Raw genomic sequence first — 14684 nt, forward strand, 5'->3', positions numbered from 1 at the left:
CACAACACCAGGTTAAAGTCTAACAGGTTTATTTGGTAGCAAATGCCACTAGCTTTCAGAGCGCTGCTCCTTTGTCAGGTGAGTGGGACTTCTGAACTCCCACTCACCTGACGAAGGAACAACGCTCCGAAAGCTAGTGGCGTTTGCTACCAAATAAACCTGTTGGAGTTTAACCTGATATTGTGAGACTTCTTACTGTGTTTACCCCAGTCCAATGTCAGCATCTCCATATCATGTGCTATATGAACCACTGAATCTCTACAGTGCAGAAGGAGGCCATTTGGCCCATCAAGTCTCCTCCAACTCTCCAAAAGAGCATCTTACCAATGCCCACCTTCCTGTCATTGTCCTATTTAATCCACTTAACCTACAAATATTTGGTGTGTGGGAGGAAACCCACGTGGACACAGGGAGAATGTGCAAACTCCACACATACAGTTGCCCAAGGTTGGAATTGAACCTGGGTCCCTGACTCTGTGAGGCAGCAGTGCTAACCACTACGCTTCTGTGATTCCCCAGCTTCTATTGTTTTTGAGTTATTTTGAATATTTTCATTGTACAGGCCCTAATATAAAATTCTGAACCTGTATTTCGTAATATGTGATGAATTTGAATATCAACGGTAATGAGCAATTATCATCGAATCCCTATAGTGCAGAAGGAAGCCATTCGGCCCATGAAGCATGCACCAACAACAATCCCACAGTATCTCTGTAACCCCGCACATGTATCCTACTAATCCCCCCGACACTAAGGGCTGATTTAGCTTGGCCAATCAACCTAACCCGCACATTTTTGGAGTGTGGGAGGAAACCGGAGCACTCAGAGAAAACCCACGTAAACAATGTGCAAACTCCAGACAGTCACCCAAGGCCAGAATTGAACTTGGGTCTCTGGTGCAGTGAGGCAACCGTGCTAACCACTGTGTTACCGTGCTGGCCAATTATATATGAAAACAAAAGGTACTGGCCTTCATTGCTCCATGCAACGTCCTTTAAGCATCGCCATCACTAAACAAAATACAATTTTTCTTACTTCATAGTTTTTACGGCGAAATATCTACCTTTGAAGGAAAAGCAAACACACGTGCATTTGATGGTGGCACATTGGTTAGCGCTGCTGCCTTACAGCACCAGAATTCTGGGTTTGAATCCCGGCTTGGATCGTTGTCTGTGCGGAGTCTGCACTTTCTCCCTATGTCTGCGTGGGTTTCCTCCGGGTGCTCTGGTTTCCTCCCACACTCCAAAGATGTGTAGGTTAAATGCATTGGCCATGTTAAATTGCCCTTTAGTGTTCCGGGATGCATAGGTTAGAGGGATTAGCAGGGTAAATATGTGGGGTTGCTGGGATAAGGCCAGGGTGGGGTTGTTGTGTAGACTCGATGGGCCAAATGGCCTCCTCGGGATTCTATGATCATTGGCTGGCAGGTTAAAATGAGACCTTAATGGTCAGGGATTTTAGTTGCTCTCTGTAGTTAATGAGCTGTTTATGACTGTATCTGATCTTCACTGTAATTCTCTCTGATCCAGTTTGATTTGCAATCAAGCACACCGCGAAACCTACTCTCAACTTCCTGTCCGACCCTCGGTAAGTAAATAGGACCTGCTATTCCCAAGACTGACTTCTGTAAAAATAAATGATGTTATTTGATACGATTGCAAAAACTCAGGGATAGTCTCATAAACCTTTAAAAAATAGTAAAACAGCACGATTAGGAGAGGTTGGATCAAGTTTATGGAAAATGTATGGATATTAACCTGGGAACACCTCTGTCTGTCAAACCCGTCCAATCGCGGAGCCTGACAGCCCAATATTAATAAACATGAGGTTTCATTGCTATGCCAGAGCTTTAGTCGGGGATAGCGAAGGAAGATTTTTCTTGGGGGCCGAACAGTTAACTGAGAGGAGAGGAAAGACGAGAGATAATATAACCTGGCCATTGAGTGATCATGGTGAACTCCAAGAGGCGATGTGGACTCTTGTATCTCGTGGTTTTTCTACAGATAGTGCGTCTCAGTTTAACTCAAGTAAGTGGATATTAATTTTAACCTTGCGGTCCTAATTCTTTACGGATTGGCGGCGGATTCTTATTCCAGCCTCGGTGCCCAGATTTTATTGCCTTTGCACCAAAATGTTCTCACTGAAAATGTACTAAAACAGAAAGCATTGACATGGGAAGGGTTTAATAAACTACCACTGTTCTAATGCATTATACCGAGTGACTGAAACGAGGTGCCACATCTCCTGCGCTCTGTTTCTCCCGATAGATTCAGCAATACTGGGCCATTGCTATATCATTCATTGTAAAGGCTTATCACACCGGGAAATCACCCTGCACATTTTCTGGTGGTAAAGTGATTCTACCACTGAACTTTATTCGATTAAATCTAACTTTTTTGGAGACATTAACAGCTGGACAGTGGCAGCTACTTCCCTGGGTGGCTTCAGGGATACAGTGGTCTGAATGGGTTGTCCATTCCCCTGATGGTGATGGTCTCCAGTCAGCTGCCTGGTCACTGAGGAGAGCTGGACTGGGAGTTAGAAATGTAAAACTGGGGAGAGAGGATCAACGATTAGGGTACTTTGGCAAAGCATGCTGACGATTCACATTGCATTCTGTTCTGCAGTTTATTCTTTTGATCTATATCACACATCCTGTGACTTGGCGTATCACTTTGAGCGCAGGGAAGAATTCATTGTTTAAATTACGAATGTTATTTCAAACAGCAGGAAATCGCTTTCTCTAAATAGAATTTTAACAAACACTAACCCAGGAGTTTAACCTACACAAACCCAGGGTTTAATCTCACTAACATAGAGTTTAACCAACATTAACTCAGGGCTTTAATCTCACTAGCGCAGGAGTTTAACCTACATCAACCCAGGGGTTTAACAAACACTAACCTAGGAATTTAATCTACACTAACCCAGGAGTTTAATCTCACTAATCTAGGATTTTAATCTACATTAACCCAAGATTTAACCAACACTAACCCAGGAGTTTAATCTACATTAACCAAGGAGTTTAACTACTCTAACCCAGGGTTTAACCAACACTAACCCAGGAGTTTAACCAACACTAACCCAGGAGTTTAACCAACACTAACCTAGGAGTTTAATCTACGTTAACCTAGGAGTTTAACCTACACTAACCCAGGAGTTTAATCTACATTAACCCAGGGGTTTAATCTACACTAACCCAGGGGTTTAATCTACACTAACCTTGGCGTTTAACCAACACCAACCCAGAGGTTTAACCTACACCAACCCAGAGGTTTAACCTACACCAACCCAGAGATTTAACCTACACCAACCCAGGGGTTTAATTTACATTAACCCAGGGGTTTAACCGACACTAACCCAGGGGTTTAATCGACACTAACCTAGGAGTTTAATCTACATTAACCCAGAGGTTTAACCAACACTAACCCAGGAGTTTAATTGACACCACGCCCAGGGTTTAACCTACATTGATTCAGGGGTTAAGGTAAATTAAGAGTGGGAATAGAAGTAACAAAGTGTATAAAATTATTTAAACCGTTTTGCTTGTTCAAAGTGTGGGAATGTTTCAAAGTTAAAAATTATTAGAGAACTAGGATGGATGTTGTTCCTTATTGAATATTCACCAATGCCAAAATAAATGTGTTCTAAATGCAGCATTTATACAGGAACGTTAATTATTTTAATTCTATAGCTGCTTTACTTGACCAACACTAAATGGCTTTTGATTATTTAACAAATAATTCAGACTTTTCTTCATGGCTTTCAAACTGTAGGTTTCACCTGACGAGTTGGTTCTCCCAGGTCTGGCCGGAGTCCCGGGAGTGGATGGCATTGATGTAAGTCATTGGGAAAAATCTTGTTAATGGCTTCCCTCCCAATCTCCAATTCCCTACTCACATCCCCATTCCCTACTCCCTCCCCCATCCCCTCCCCATTCCTCAAACCATCCCCATTCCCCACTCCCCACCCCTCCTCATTCCCTACCACTTCCCCATTCCCCACTCCCTCCCCGTTCCCCACCCCCTCCCCTCTTCCCATTCCTTACCCCCTCCCCATTCCTTGCCTCCTTCCTATCCTCCACCCCCTCCCCATTCCCCCTCCCTGTTCCCCACACCCCCCAATCCCTACTGCCTGCACATTTTCACCCCTCCCCATTCCCCTATCCCCTCACATTCATCTCACTCCCTTTCCCCCTCCCCATCCCCCACACCCTCACCACTCCCACCCATCCTCATTCTCTCTCCCCATTCCCCACCCCTCCATTTTCCGCTTTCCCCTCCCCCTACTTGAGCACCACCAGCAGTCTATATAAGGAGGTGTTGGATGAGTTTATGTGAGGAGTTGAGTTTGTACAGAGGGACCAGCTATTTTATAAAGCCCCCAGAGCGAGGGCTGTGGATCCGATTGGAACAGAATAAGCTCAATCACCTATTGAAAAAGAAGATTATTGTATTGAAGTCTTTTTAACATGTGCACCCCCCCCCCACCCAACCCCTGCCAATCTGAGTCTCCACCCAGATCTCCCTCTCTCTCTCTGGAGAAAGACAATGCGTTTTAAACTCTATAACCAAAATAAATTGTTCACTTTGTGATTACCTTTAGGGGGATCGTGGTCCAGATGGTTCCCCGGGTCCCCCGGTAAGTTCATTCTCCTTCTCTCTATGTTCATCATGAGGATGTAGCTGTAAGAATTGAATCAGTGACATGAAACTCTCTTGCTCTCTCTCTCTGAATTTTTACAGGGTCCGAAAGGTGATTCCGGTCCCAGAGGCGCGGCCGGATTGGTGGGACAACCAGGAGCAGATGTAAGTCCAAATTTATTTTGAAATGATCATAGCTGGAGGCTAGCAAATAGTATTAACTTGGCAGTAACATTGGCAGAACCCAGCAGTGTTGGCAGTTTTGTGTATGTGTGTGAGAGCCACTGTGTAACTTACAGGAAACCAGGCCTGAAGGAGTTAAAGAGATGTATTCCAGCTCTTCCACTGGAAACAAGACCCTTATTGTGCCAGCCTGTATATTATCAACATTAAAAATCAACAGAAAAATCCACACAGTCTGAAAATAATGCAGTACTCGACACCAGAGAGAGGAGGAGGGTCTCCCCTGGTCCCAGGGGGGCAGGCCCTGAGCCTTGGAGTGGGGTGGGGGGGAGGAAGCAAGGTCTCCTCTAATCCTCAGGAGGGTGCAGCTGGTCTGCCCTGAGCCTTGGGGTGCCAGAGGGGGCGGTAGGTTGGGGAGTGGGGAAAGGGGTGGGTGCAGGAATGGTTTCTTCCAAGCCCTCAGAGTGGGGCTGAGTTCCTCCTGGCCCTCAGAAGTGGATGAGTATCTCCCCTAGCCCTCAAAATTGTGGGTAGTATGGTCTCCCTCACCCTCAGTGAGTGTTGGGTGGGTGGGCCTTCCTTAGCCCTCTGGGGCAGTGTGGGAGGGAGTGGAGACATTTCCGCTCACCCTCCAGAGAGCAGGTGAGTGGGTTTCCCCGGCTGTCAGAAAGGGAGTGGGGATGGGTTGAGGTTGGCCTCCAAATCTCAGGGAGGATGGATATCCCCCCGGTCCTCTGGGGATTGAGGTGGAGGGTTGTGGGGATGGTCTTGAGCTTTTCCCTGGCGTTCCAGAGTGGGCGGGGGAAGAGGTTGCTCCCCAGGCTCTCGAGGGGAGGAGGGCAGTGGGGATGCAGTGGTCTCCTCCTGCCTTCAGGAAGAGGGCTGGGGTGGAAGGACCAGGGGGAGGGTTTCAGTCCCTAACCTGCACCATTTTCTCATCTTCCTGAATCTGGAAAAGGCAGAATCAGCCAAAGGGGATTTTCACAGCCAAGCAGTCTCCATGACAAACGATTAGGTTCCCGATTCCTCCAGGATTGCACTGTAGGCTGCGGGAATTCATCTTCCGACCCTGCCCCAGGGAGAAGTAAAAAGCACAGCAGCAGAGTTGCAGTGCCTTTTCATGATTGATTAATTTCAACATATTTATTTGCTAGCTATAAAGACATCAGGACCTGGGAGGAGTTGGGGGTGGTAGGTTGTTGGATTGAATCATGAATCACCCAATTAGGCAAGTGCCATTCTGGACAGCTTTCAATTGGTCCTGGTCTTGTGGGTAGTGTGAGGATGACAGACTGGCTGACCAATGATGGCAGGGACGGGGGAGGGGGGGGGTGCATGGTTAGCATCAGGTGGTCAGGCGATAAAACCTTCTGAATTTGCCAAACCCAAGTTGGCAACAGGAAAGTTTTAAGTGACTCTTACTGTATGTGTTGAAAAGAAAATGCTGGAAGTATTGAGCAGGTCAGTTCAGTTCAGAACAGTTCAGGCAACCTCTGTGGAGAGACAAGCAGAGTTAAGGGCTGCGATTTTCCCAAAACTGCTGAATTGGCGGGAAAACTCTTCGAGATCCCAACTGTTTCTCAGTTCAACTTCTCACCCGAATCTTTGCACACTGTGCAATGCAGAGGTCCTAGTCATGCATCTCATTAAAAAAGCCAGGGGGATGGGGCCTATTTGCACCGGAGCCTGACAGTACTGGAACTCTGCGTGTGGTTCCGATGTGTCAGTCTCCCCGTTTGTTGGCCAGCTCGATTGCTGGCCAGCCTGGGACCTCCGTAGTGCTGCTCCTCCAACCCTTCCCACAACCTGATCGCGGTCTCCACAACAAATCCTGGGCCAGGCCTGACCCCCCTGCCGTTGCCCACCCTCTGGGGTCAGACATCTTCCCATCTTCCCCCCACCACCACCAAGAAGGCAGCAAGCACCCCACCCTGGCCGCCCAGCAGACACCACCCCCCCACCCCCACACCCTCCCAGCCCGCCCCAATCACTGCCCTCCCTCCATCCCAGAGCGATCCTGTCTGCAGAGTGGCAGGGGATCCCCCCACCCCCTCACCAATTGCCCCTGACCCCCCAACAATAGGCCCCATCCCCTTGGCACTGCCCAATGGGCAGTGCTAAGATGTCCCCTGGGCATGGGCACTTTGCCCTTGAGCAGTGTCAGGGCACAGGCTGGCACTGCAAGGGAGCCCACCCCCTGGGGGTCTCAATTGTCCCCTTTCATTCCAACGGGATCTCCCGCTAGTTTCCCTGGCAGGGTGGGAGCTTCAGTCAGGACTGATGAGTTCCTGATAATTATATTTAAAAGATATTTAAAACATATTAAAAACAGATTCACATTACTTACCTGTCTCCCTGCTGATTTTCCAGCATGGCCTGACTGATGACTGTTCGCTGGCTCTGGGAGATGCGCATGCATTCCCAGTGTATGCACAAATCCCGGAACAAGGCCAGCAACGTGCATCTCCCACCCCCGACCCCCAGAAAAGTTGTGGGTTGGGATGGGAGAATTGCGGCCAAGGTTTCAGGTCTGTGACCTTTCATCAGTGCATGAGCTTTGACTCTCCCTCTCCACAGCTGCATGACTTGTTGAGTATTTCCAGCATTTTTGGTTTTTTTCAGTTTTCCAGCATCTGCTGTATTTTGCTTTTGTATGTTTTGAAGATACAGCGACCCAGGTTCAGTTCCGACCTCGGGTCCCTGTCTGTGTGGAGTTTGCACATTCTCCCCGTGTCTGCATGGGTTTCCTTCAGGGGCTCCGATTTCGTCCCACAGTTCAAAGATGTGCTGGTTAGGTGCATTGACCATGCTAAATTCTCCCTCAGTATCAGAGGATTAGCAGGATAGACGTGAGATTATGGGGATAGGACCTGGGTGGGCTTGTTGTTGGTGTAGGTTCGATGGGCCGAATGGCTTCCTTCCGCAATGTAGGGATTCTACGAAAATGAATAAACATAGAAACTAGGAGCCATAGTAGGCCATTCAGCCCCTCGGGTCTACTCCACCATTCAGACTGATCCTCAATCTCAAACCTACTCTCTCCCCATACCCCTTGATGCCTTTGGTGTCCAGAAATCTATTTATGTCTTCCTTACATTCAGTGATTTGACCTCCACAAACTTCTGTGGTAGAGAACTCCACAAATTCACTATCCTGTACACGGTGGCACAATGGTTAGTGCTGCTGCCTCAGAGTAAAAAGTCTGACAACACCAGGTTTTAGTCCAACCTATTTATTTGATAATATACTCACAAGCTTTCGGGGTTAGCCCCTTCGTCAGGTGAATGGAGAGTTCTGGCCTCAGACAGAGCATATAAAGCACAGACAGTTTAGAGATTACTGATTAGAATGCGAATCCTTACACCTAACCTGCTGTTCAAGACCTGAAGTGGCTGATAATGTGAGTGGAAGGAGCACTGATCACAGGTTAAAGAGATGTGTATTGTCTCCAGACAGTACAGTAAGTGAGGTTTTGCAAACCCAGGCAAGTCACGGGGGTTACCTCGCTGCCTCAGAGTGCCAGGGATCCGGGTTCCACTCCTGGCTTAGGTCACTGTCTGGGGAGTCTGCATGTTCTCCCTGTGTCTGTGTTGGTTTCCTCCCACAGTCCGAAAGACGTGCTGGTTAGGTGCATTGACCATACTCAATTCTCCCTTAGTCTACCCAAAGAGGCACTGGAATGTGGTGACTAGGAGATTTCACAATAACTTCACTGCAATGTTAATGTAATGCCACCTCACTGGCTGGCCAATATTTATTGCCTATCCCTAGTTGCCATTGGAGAGTCAACCACATTGCTGTGGTTCTGGAGCTACATGTAGGCCAGGCCAAGTAAGGTCAGGCAGTGACAAGTTACAACCATTTTGCAACATGAGAAATCATTCATCTTTCTTTTGGAAAGAAACATTTTTTTCTTTCTTCAGTTGGCATTTTAGCTCACAATTTGCCTGAACTTTTAATGAAGTTACCAATCCTCCAGAAAACTGTATTCAATTGCTGAACAACACAGGAGTATATCAATGGGCCATTAAAACAAGAGCGTGGGGGTTTGTTAATATGGAAGTGTTAGAGATGGGAGAAAAGGTTGTTTGATCAGGCGACGTCCATGTCCCATAGAATCATAGAAACCCTACAGTGCAGAAAGAGGCCATCTGGCCCATCAAGTCTGCACTGAGCACAATCCCACCCAGGCCCTACCCCCATATCCCTACACATTTACCTGCTAATCCCTCTAACCTACACATCTCAGGACACTAAGGGGCAATTTTCGCATGGCCAATCAACCTAACCCGCACATCTTTGGACTGTGGGAGGAAACACACGCAGACAGGAGGAGAATGTGCAAACACCACATAGACAGTGACCCAAGCCAGGAATCGAACCCAGGTCCCTGGAGCTGTGAAGCAGCAGTGCTAACCACTGTGCCACTGTGCCGCCCATGAATGAATTAAAAAGAAACCTGCCACGTTTAGAGTATTGTGGTAATTCAAAGGGTAGATTGAAATGATAATTGACAAAATAAACTTCGAAGAATAGTTTGTCTTAAATGTTTCTAGACGCATTACAGTGTGTGTCGATCCATATAAAGTTTTGCATTGGTGCAAAAGCTGTGGTGCAGCCTGTGTCTAGTCACCTGAATTAACAGCAGCTCTGTTTACCTTATTGATGAATCTGATAGTTTGAGATGGACTTGGGTCAGGCAAAGTTGGTGGCATCCCATGGAATCCCTACAATGCAGAAGGAAGCCATTCATCCCAACAAGTCAACTCTGGGTCTCTGACAGAGCATCTCACCCTGGTGCACACCCGCCCCATTCCTATAACTCCACACATTTACCGTGGCTAATCCCCCTCATCTACACATCTTGGGATACTAAGGGGAATGGCCAATCCACCCAACCTGCACATCTTGGGACAGTGGGAGGAAACTGGAGCACCTGGAGGAAACCCATGCAGACACAGGGAGAATGGCAGATTCCAGTGACCCAATACCAGAATTAAACCCGGGTCCCTGGCGCTGTGAGGCAGCAGTGCTAACCATTGTGTCACTGTGCCATTAGTGTTAGTATTCCAGGGCTTCTTAGTATTTCCCTGCTTAGTTGTCTCTGGTTTTCCTATCTATATCAGTTGCCAATGCCGGGATGGAACTGCCGTCAGCACTTTCACGTGACCGATGTTCCTTTGAACATAGATCTATTTGTAAAATTCACTTTCCAAATTAAAAAAACAGAAAAATAAACTGCAAAAGTCAATCATGCAATATAGGCCATTCTGAAATGACGTCCCAAACTCCCCATCTGCCTTCCTACTTTGCCTTGGATTCTTGCTGCTTTTCCATCTCTGATTCCTGGTCTGTTCCTCCCCCCTCACTTAAATCAATGATTCACTGCTTCTGTCACTCTCTACCAGAAGCACTTTAATTGTTTCCTTTAAGACTTTATAGTGGATAATAGTTCCAGATTTAAATTAAAGGGGTGGTATGCACAAGCATATTATCCAAAATTATTTTTTTGTTCATGGGATGTGGCCATTGTTGGCAGGGCCAGCATTTAGAGTCATAGGGTTACAATATGAAAACAGGCCCTTCGGCCCAACTTGTCCATGCCAAACAGTTTTTACCACTAAACTAGTCCCAATTGCCCATATCCATCTATACCCATCTTACCAATGTAACTGCCTAAATGCTTTTTAAATGGCAAAATTGTACCCACTTCTACTACTGCCTCTGGCAGCTCTGCACTCACCACCCTCTGAGTGAAAAAATTGCCCCTCTGGACCCTTTTATATCTCTCCTCTCTCACCTTAAACCTATGCCTTCTAGTTTTAGTCTCCCCAACCTTTGGGAAAAGATGTTGACAATTGACCTTATCTATGCTCCTTGTTATTTTATAGACCTCTACAAGATCATCCCTAAGCCCTCTACACTCCAGCATCTCCTTATAACTCAAACCATCAAGTCCAGGTAGCATCCTAATAAATTTGTTGCCCATCCCTAATTGCCCCTTGAACTGAGTGGCTTGCTTGGCCATTTCAGAGGGCAGTTAAGAGTCAGCCACATTAAGTTAGTTTATTAGTATCACAAGTAGGCTTACATTAACACTGCAATGAAGTTACTGTGAAAATCCCCTTGTCACCACACTCCGGCACCTGTCCAGGTACATTGAGGGAGAATTCAGCATGACCAGTGCATCTAAACAACACATCTTTCGGACTGTCGGAGGAAACTGGAACACCCAGAGGAAACCCACACAGATACGGGGAGAACATGCATGCTCCGCAAAGGCAGTGACCCAAGCTGGGAATTGAACCCAGATTCGTGGTGCTGTAGACAGCAGTGCTAACCACTGTGCCACTGTGTCACCCAGGTTAGGTTCAGCAGATTTCCTTCCCACAGCAATGTGGTTGACCAGAAGTGTTTTTACTACAATCGATGATAGTTTCACAGTCACTGTTACTGAAACTAGTTCCATATTTCAGATTTTATTAATTGAATTTGAATTCCATCAGCTGCTGTGGTGGAATTTGAACCCTTATCCCCAGAGAATTAGGTTGGGCCTCTGGATTACTAGTCCAGTGACATTACCACTGTGCCACCATCTCCCCTAAACAGTGCGAAAGAAAACATTGTTTGGAATTTTTGCCAGCCAGCTGCCAGTGGCCTGTTTCAGACTTATGCTTGAAAGAGTTTGCATGTGGACGTGTTGCTTTGAGCTCCTCTTGAGTGACATTATAAAGTCCATTCCAAAATCGTACACATGGCCCACAAAATTCCTCTTGACAGTTTTGAAACCAAACTAGGTGTACACAGGAACTTGATTCAGAGACTCTGCAAACTGGAACGGCAGCAGCAAAGCTTCATACAATGAACGCCCTGTCCACTTGGATTCAGGCATCTGAAAGTGTGTCAAATCATTGCTTGCTGAAGCAGGGTCTTTGGAAAATGCATTGGTCGCTGGGGAAACTGCCGGGTACCCAAGCACAGCCTTTCTTCTAACTGTCGGCCGAGGCAGAACTCCGATATATATCTAACGGTATATTCAGTATTGCTGATTTCTCGAATAGAGCCATATTAGACAAGAGTTTAAGTTGTTAAAAGCTCCCTTGACGCTGTTGGAATTTGTCCTGCACAAGTTGTCTCTTTCGGTACCCTGTTGCTCTGACACTTGATCTGCAAAAACAGAACAAGTAATTTGATGATTGTGAGAGAAACACTATTTAAAGTTGCAGATTACCCAATGCAGTCAGAAAGAGTCCAGAAAGACCAGTGTGCGAATTTGTGCTCCTGGCTTGACTTTCATCTGCTTTGACTAGACATCAGAAATTTGGGTCGGTGATTTTGTGCCCATTTGAATGAATGCTGGGAGAATGCCTGCCAAAATCAGAGATTCATAGAATCCTTACAGTGCAGAAGGAGACCATTTGGCCCATCAAATCTGCACTGATCACAACCCCACCCAGGCCCTATCCCCTTGACCCACTTATTTACCCTGCTAGTCCCCCTGACACTATGTGGCAGTTTACCATGGCCAATCAAGCTAATCCGAACACCCTTGGACTGTGGGAGGAAACTAGAACACCTGGAGAAGACCCACACAGACACAGCGAGAATGTGCAAACTCCACACAGACAGTGACCTAAGCCGGGAATTGAATCCTAGTCCCTGATGCTGTGAGACAGCAATGCTAGCCACTGTGCTGCCCAGGCCCAACTGCTTACTGAGACTTCAGCCAAGAGTACAGATTTATAAAACTGCCCAAAGCAAGCCAGGCAGCTGTGTTGGAATAGCACCAACCTTATGATTAATTCTGGTCTACAGTAACTGCAAAGATATAAAGGAGAAACCACTATAATTCCTGAGATGAGAGGGTTGTCCTATCAAGAGGGACTAAATAGTCTAGGTCTGTATTCCTTGGAGTTTAGTAGAGTGAGGGGTGACCTTATCCAAACACACAAGATCCTGAGGGGGCTTGACAGGATGGATGGTGAGATATTTTCACTAGTGGGAGAGTCTCAAACAAGGAAACATAGCTACAAGAAAAAAGGGACAGTTACTTAAAACTGAGGTGTATAGAAATTTCTTCTTGCAGAGGGTGCTGAGTCTCTGCCTCAAGGGGTAGATCATTAGAAGTATTTAAAGTGGAGGTGGATAAATATTTGATAGATCAAGGGATAGAGGAGCGATGGAGAAATGGCACAGAAAAATAACTAAGGCTGGCATAGATCAGTATTGAATTATATTGAATGTTGGGGCAGGCTTGAAGGCCCTGGTGGCCTACTCCTATTTCTTGTGTTTTTGTATATTGCAGTCCGTATAGTCTGTATGGTTCACAGCGGTTAGCACTGCTGTCTCTCAGTGCCAGGTTTGATTCCCAGCTTGGGAAACCATCTGTGGGGAATCTGCATGTACTCCTCATATCTGCATGGGTTTCCTCTGGGTGCTGTGGTTTCCTCCCACAGTTTGAAAGATCTGCTGGTTAGGTACATTTCTTTTTGAAATTTTCTATTGCATGCCAATCTCAACCACTTTCTGGGGAGAGAGTTCCACATTCTCAGTACACTTTGTGTGATAAAGTGCTTCTTGACATCAGCCCTGAATGGCCTGTCTCTAATTTTAAGGTTTGCCTCTTGTTGTGGACACCCCACAAGACAAAATTATTTCTCTCCACCTGCCCCAGGCATGGCGGCACAGTGGTTAGCACTGCTGCTTCATAGCGCCGGGGACCCAGGTTCAATTCCTGACTTCGGTCACTGTCTGCGCAGTCTTGATGTTCTCCCTGTGTCTGCACGGGTTTCCTCTGGTTTCCTCCTGCAGTCTGAAAGACATGCTAGTTAGGTACATTGGCCATGCTAAATTCCCCCTCAATGTACCTGAACAGATGCTGGGGTATGGCAACTAGGGGATTTTCACAGTAACTTCATTGCAGTGTTAATATAAGCCTCCTTGTGACACTAATAAATAAACTCAAAGGATAGTTGAAGAGGAGGCTGTAAATCTCAAGCAATTGCACAACGTACTACTCCCGGCAAAGGTTGCTACTCACATGGCATCTGTGTAAAATATTTACAGGTACAGCAACACACCTTTGCAATTTCACTTTCTGTATCCATTCAGAGAGAGAGAGAAAAACAAGAATGAGAGAAATGAACCATTAATTATTTAAAGCAAATAATACGTAAATCTGTAGGGTCCATTCATTCCTCAGAATAGTTGTATTTCTTTTATTGAGCATAATTTAAAATTAACACATAACAGAAAGCGAAAAAAACTGGGAGAGAGAGAGAGAGATACTATCAAAGGCCAGTATTGTACTGGTCTCAAAACCAGACTTGACCCAAACCAACTGAAAAACATATGGCTGAATACAGAACTATAAGTTTGCCATTATCTCACATAGAAATTGTTTGATACAAGCCGTCTCTAACTTTCATAAACAATTTGCAGCTGTGGCCAGGAAGCCATTGTTTTGGCTTATGTGAAAGCTTGTTTCTGCTAGCATTGTACTTTCAAAGAATACAGTGAATTTTTCAAGCTAATCCCAACATGCCTGCTGAGCTTAAAATGTCAGCATGTTAATTTTTTTAAGCTTAGTATTTAAATGTAATTGCATAGGCAGAAATATCTTAAAATGAAGTCTTTGCGTAAATGAAGCAAACCATATATCGGATCCACAACAAAATCAAAGGTAAAAGGTGCACATCAACTCAGGATTTCTGTACTCGGCTGATCTCCCATGTTCAATAAATTAACCATTATCCAAAACTCTGCAGCTAGTCTTAACTTGCAACATGTTTTATTCTGCTATGCTCGCTGAACTGTGTTCTCTTGATGAAATAAAGTCTTGATTTTACAATTCTCGTC

General features: G+C 45.9%; 1 protein-coding gene across 1 annotated transcript in view; it reads left to right on the forward strand.

The window, feature by feature from the left end:
- Positions 1-1893: 1893 nt before the first annotated feature.
- Positions 1894-14684, forward strand: part of col9a1b (collagen, type IX, alpha 1b) — a 123637-nt gene continuing 110846 nt past the window's right edge. Inside the window, exons 1-4 of the mRNA XM_080193166.1 lie at positions 1894-2027; positions 3777-3839; positions 4606-4641; positions 4746-4808. Of these exons, the coding sequence (XP_080049292.1) occupies positions 1950-2027; positions 3777-3839; positions 4606-4641; positions 4746-4808 (240 nt within the window). The 5' untranslated portion in view covers positions 1894-1949. The remainder of the gene's footprint in view (positions 2028-3776; positions 3840-4605; positions 4642-4745; positions 4809-14684) is intronic.

Source organism: Carcharhinus amblyrhynchos, chromosome 7 (assembly GCF_965287045.1).
Source record: "Carcharhinus amblyrhynchos chromosome 7, sCarAmb.v2.hapA, whole genome shotgun sequence".
NCBI lineage: Eukaryota > Metazoa > Chordata > Chondrichthyes > Carcharhiniformes > Carcharhinidae > Carcharhinus > Carcharhinus amblyrhynchos.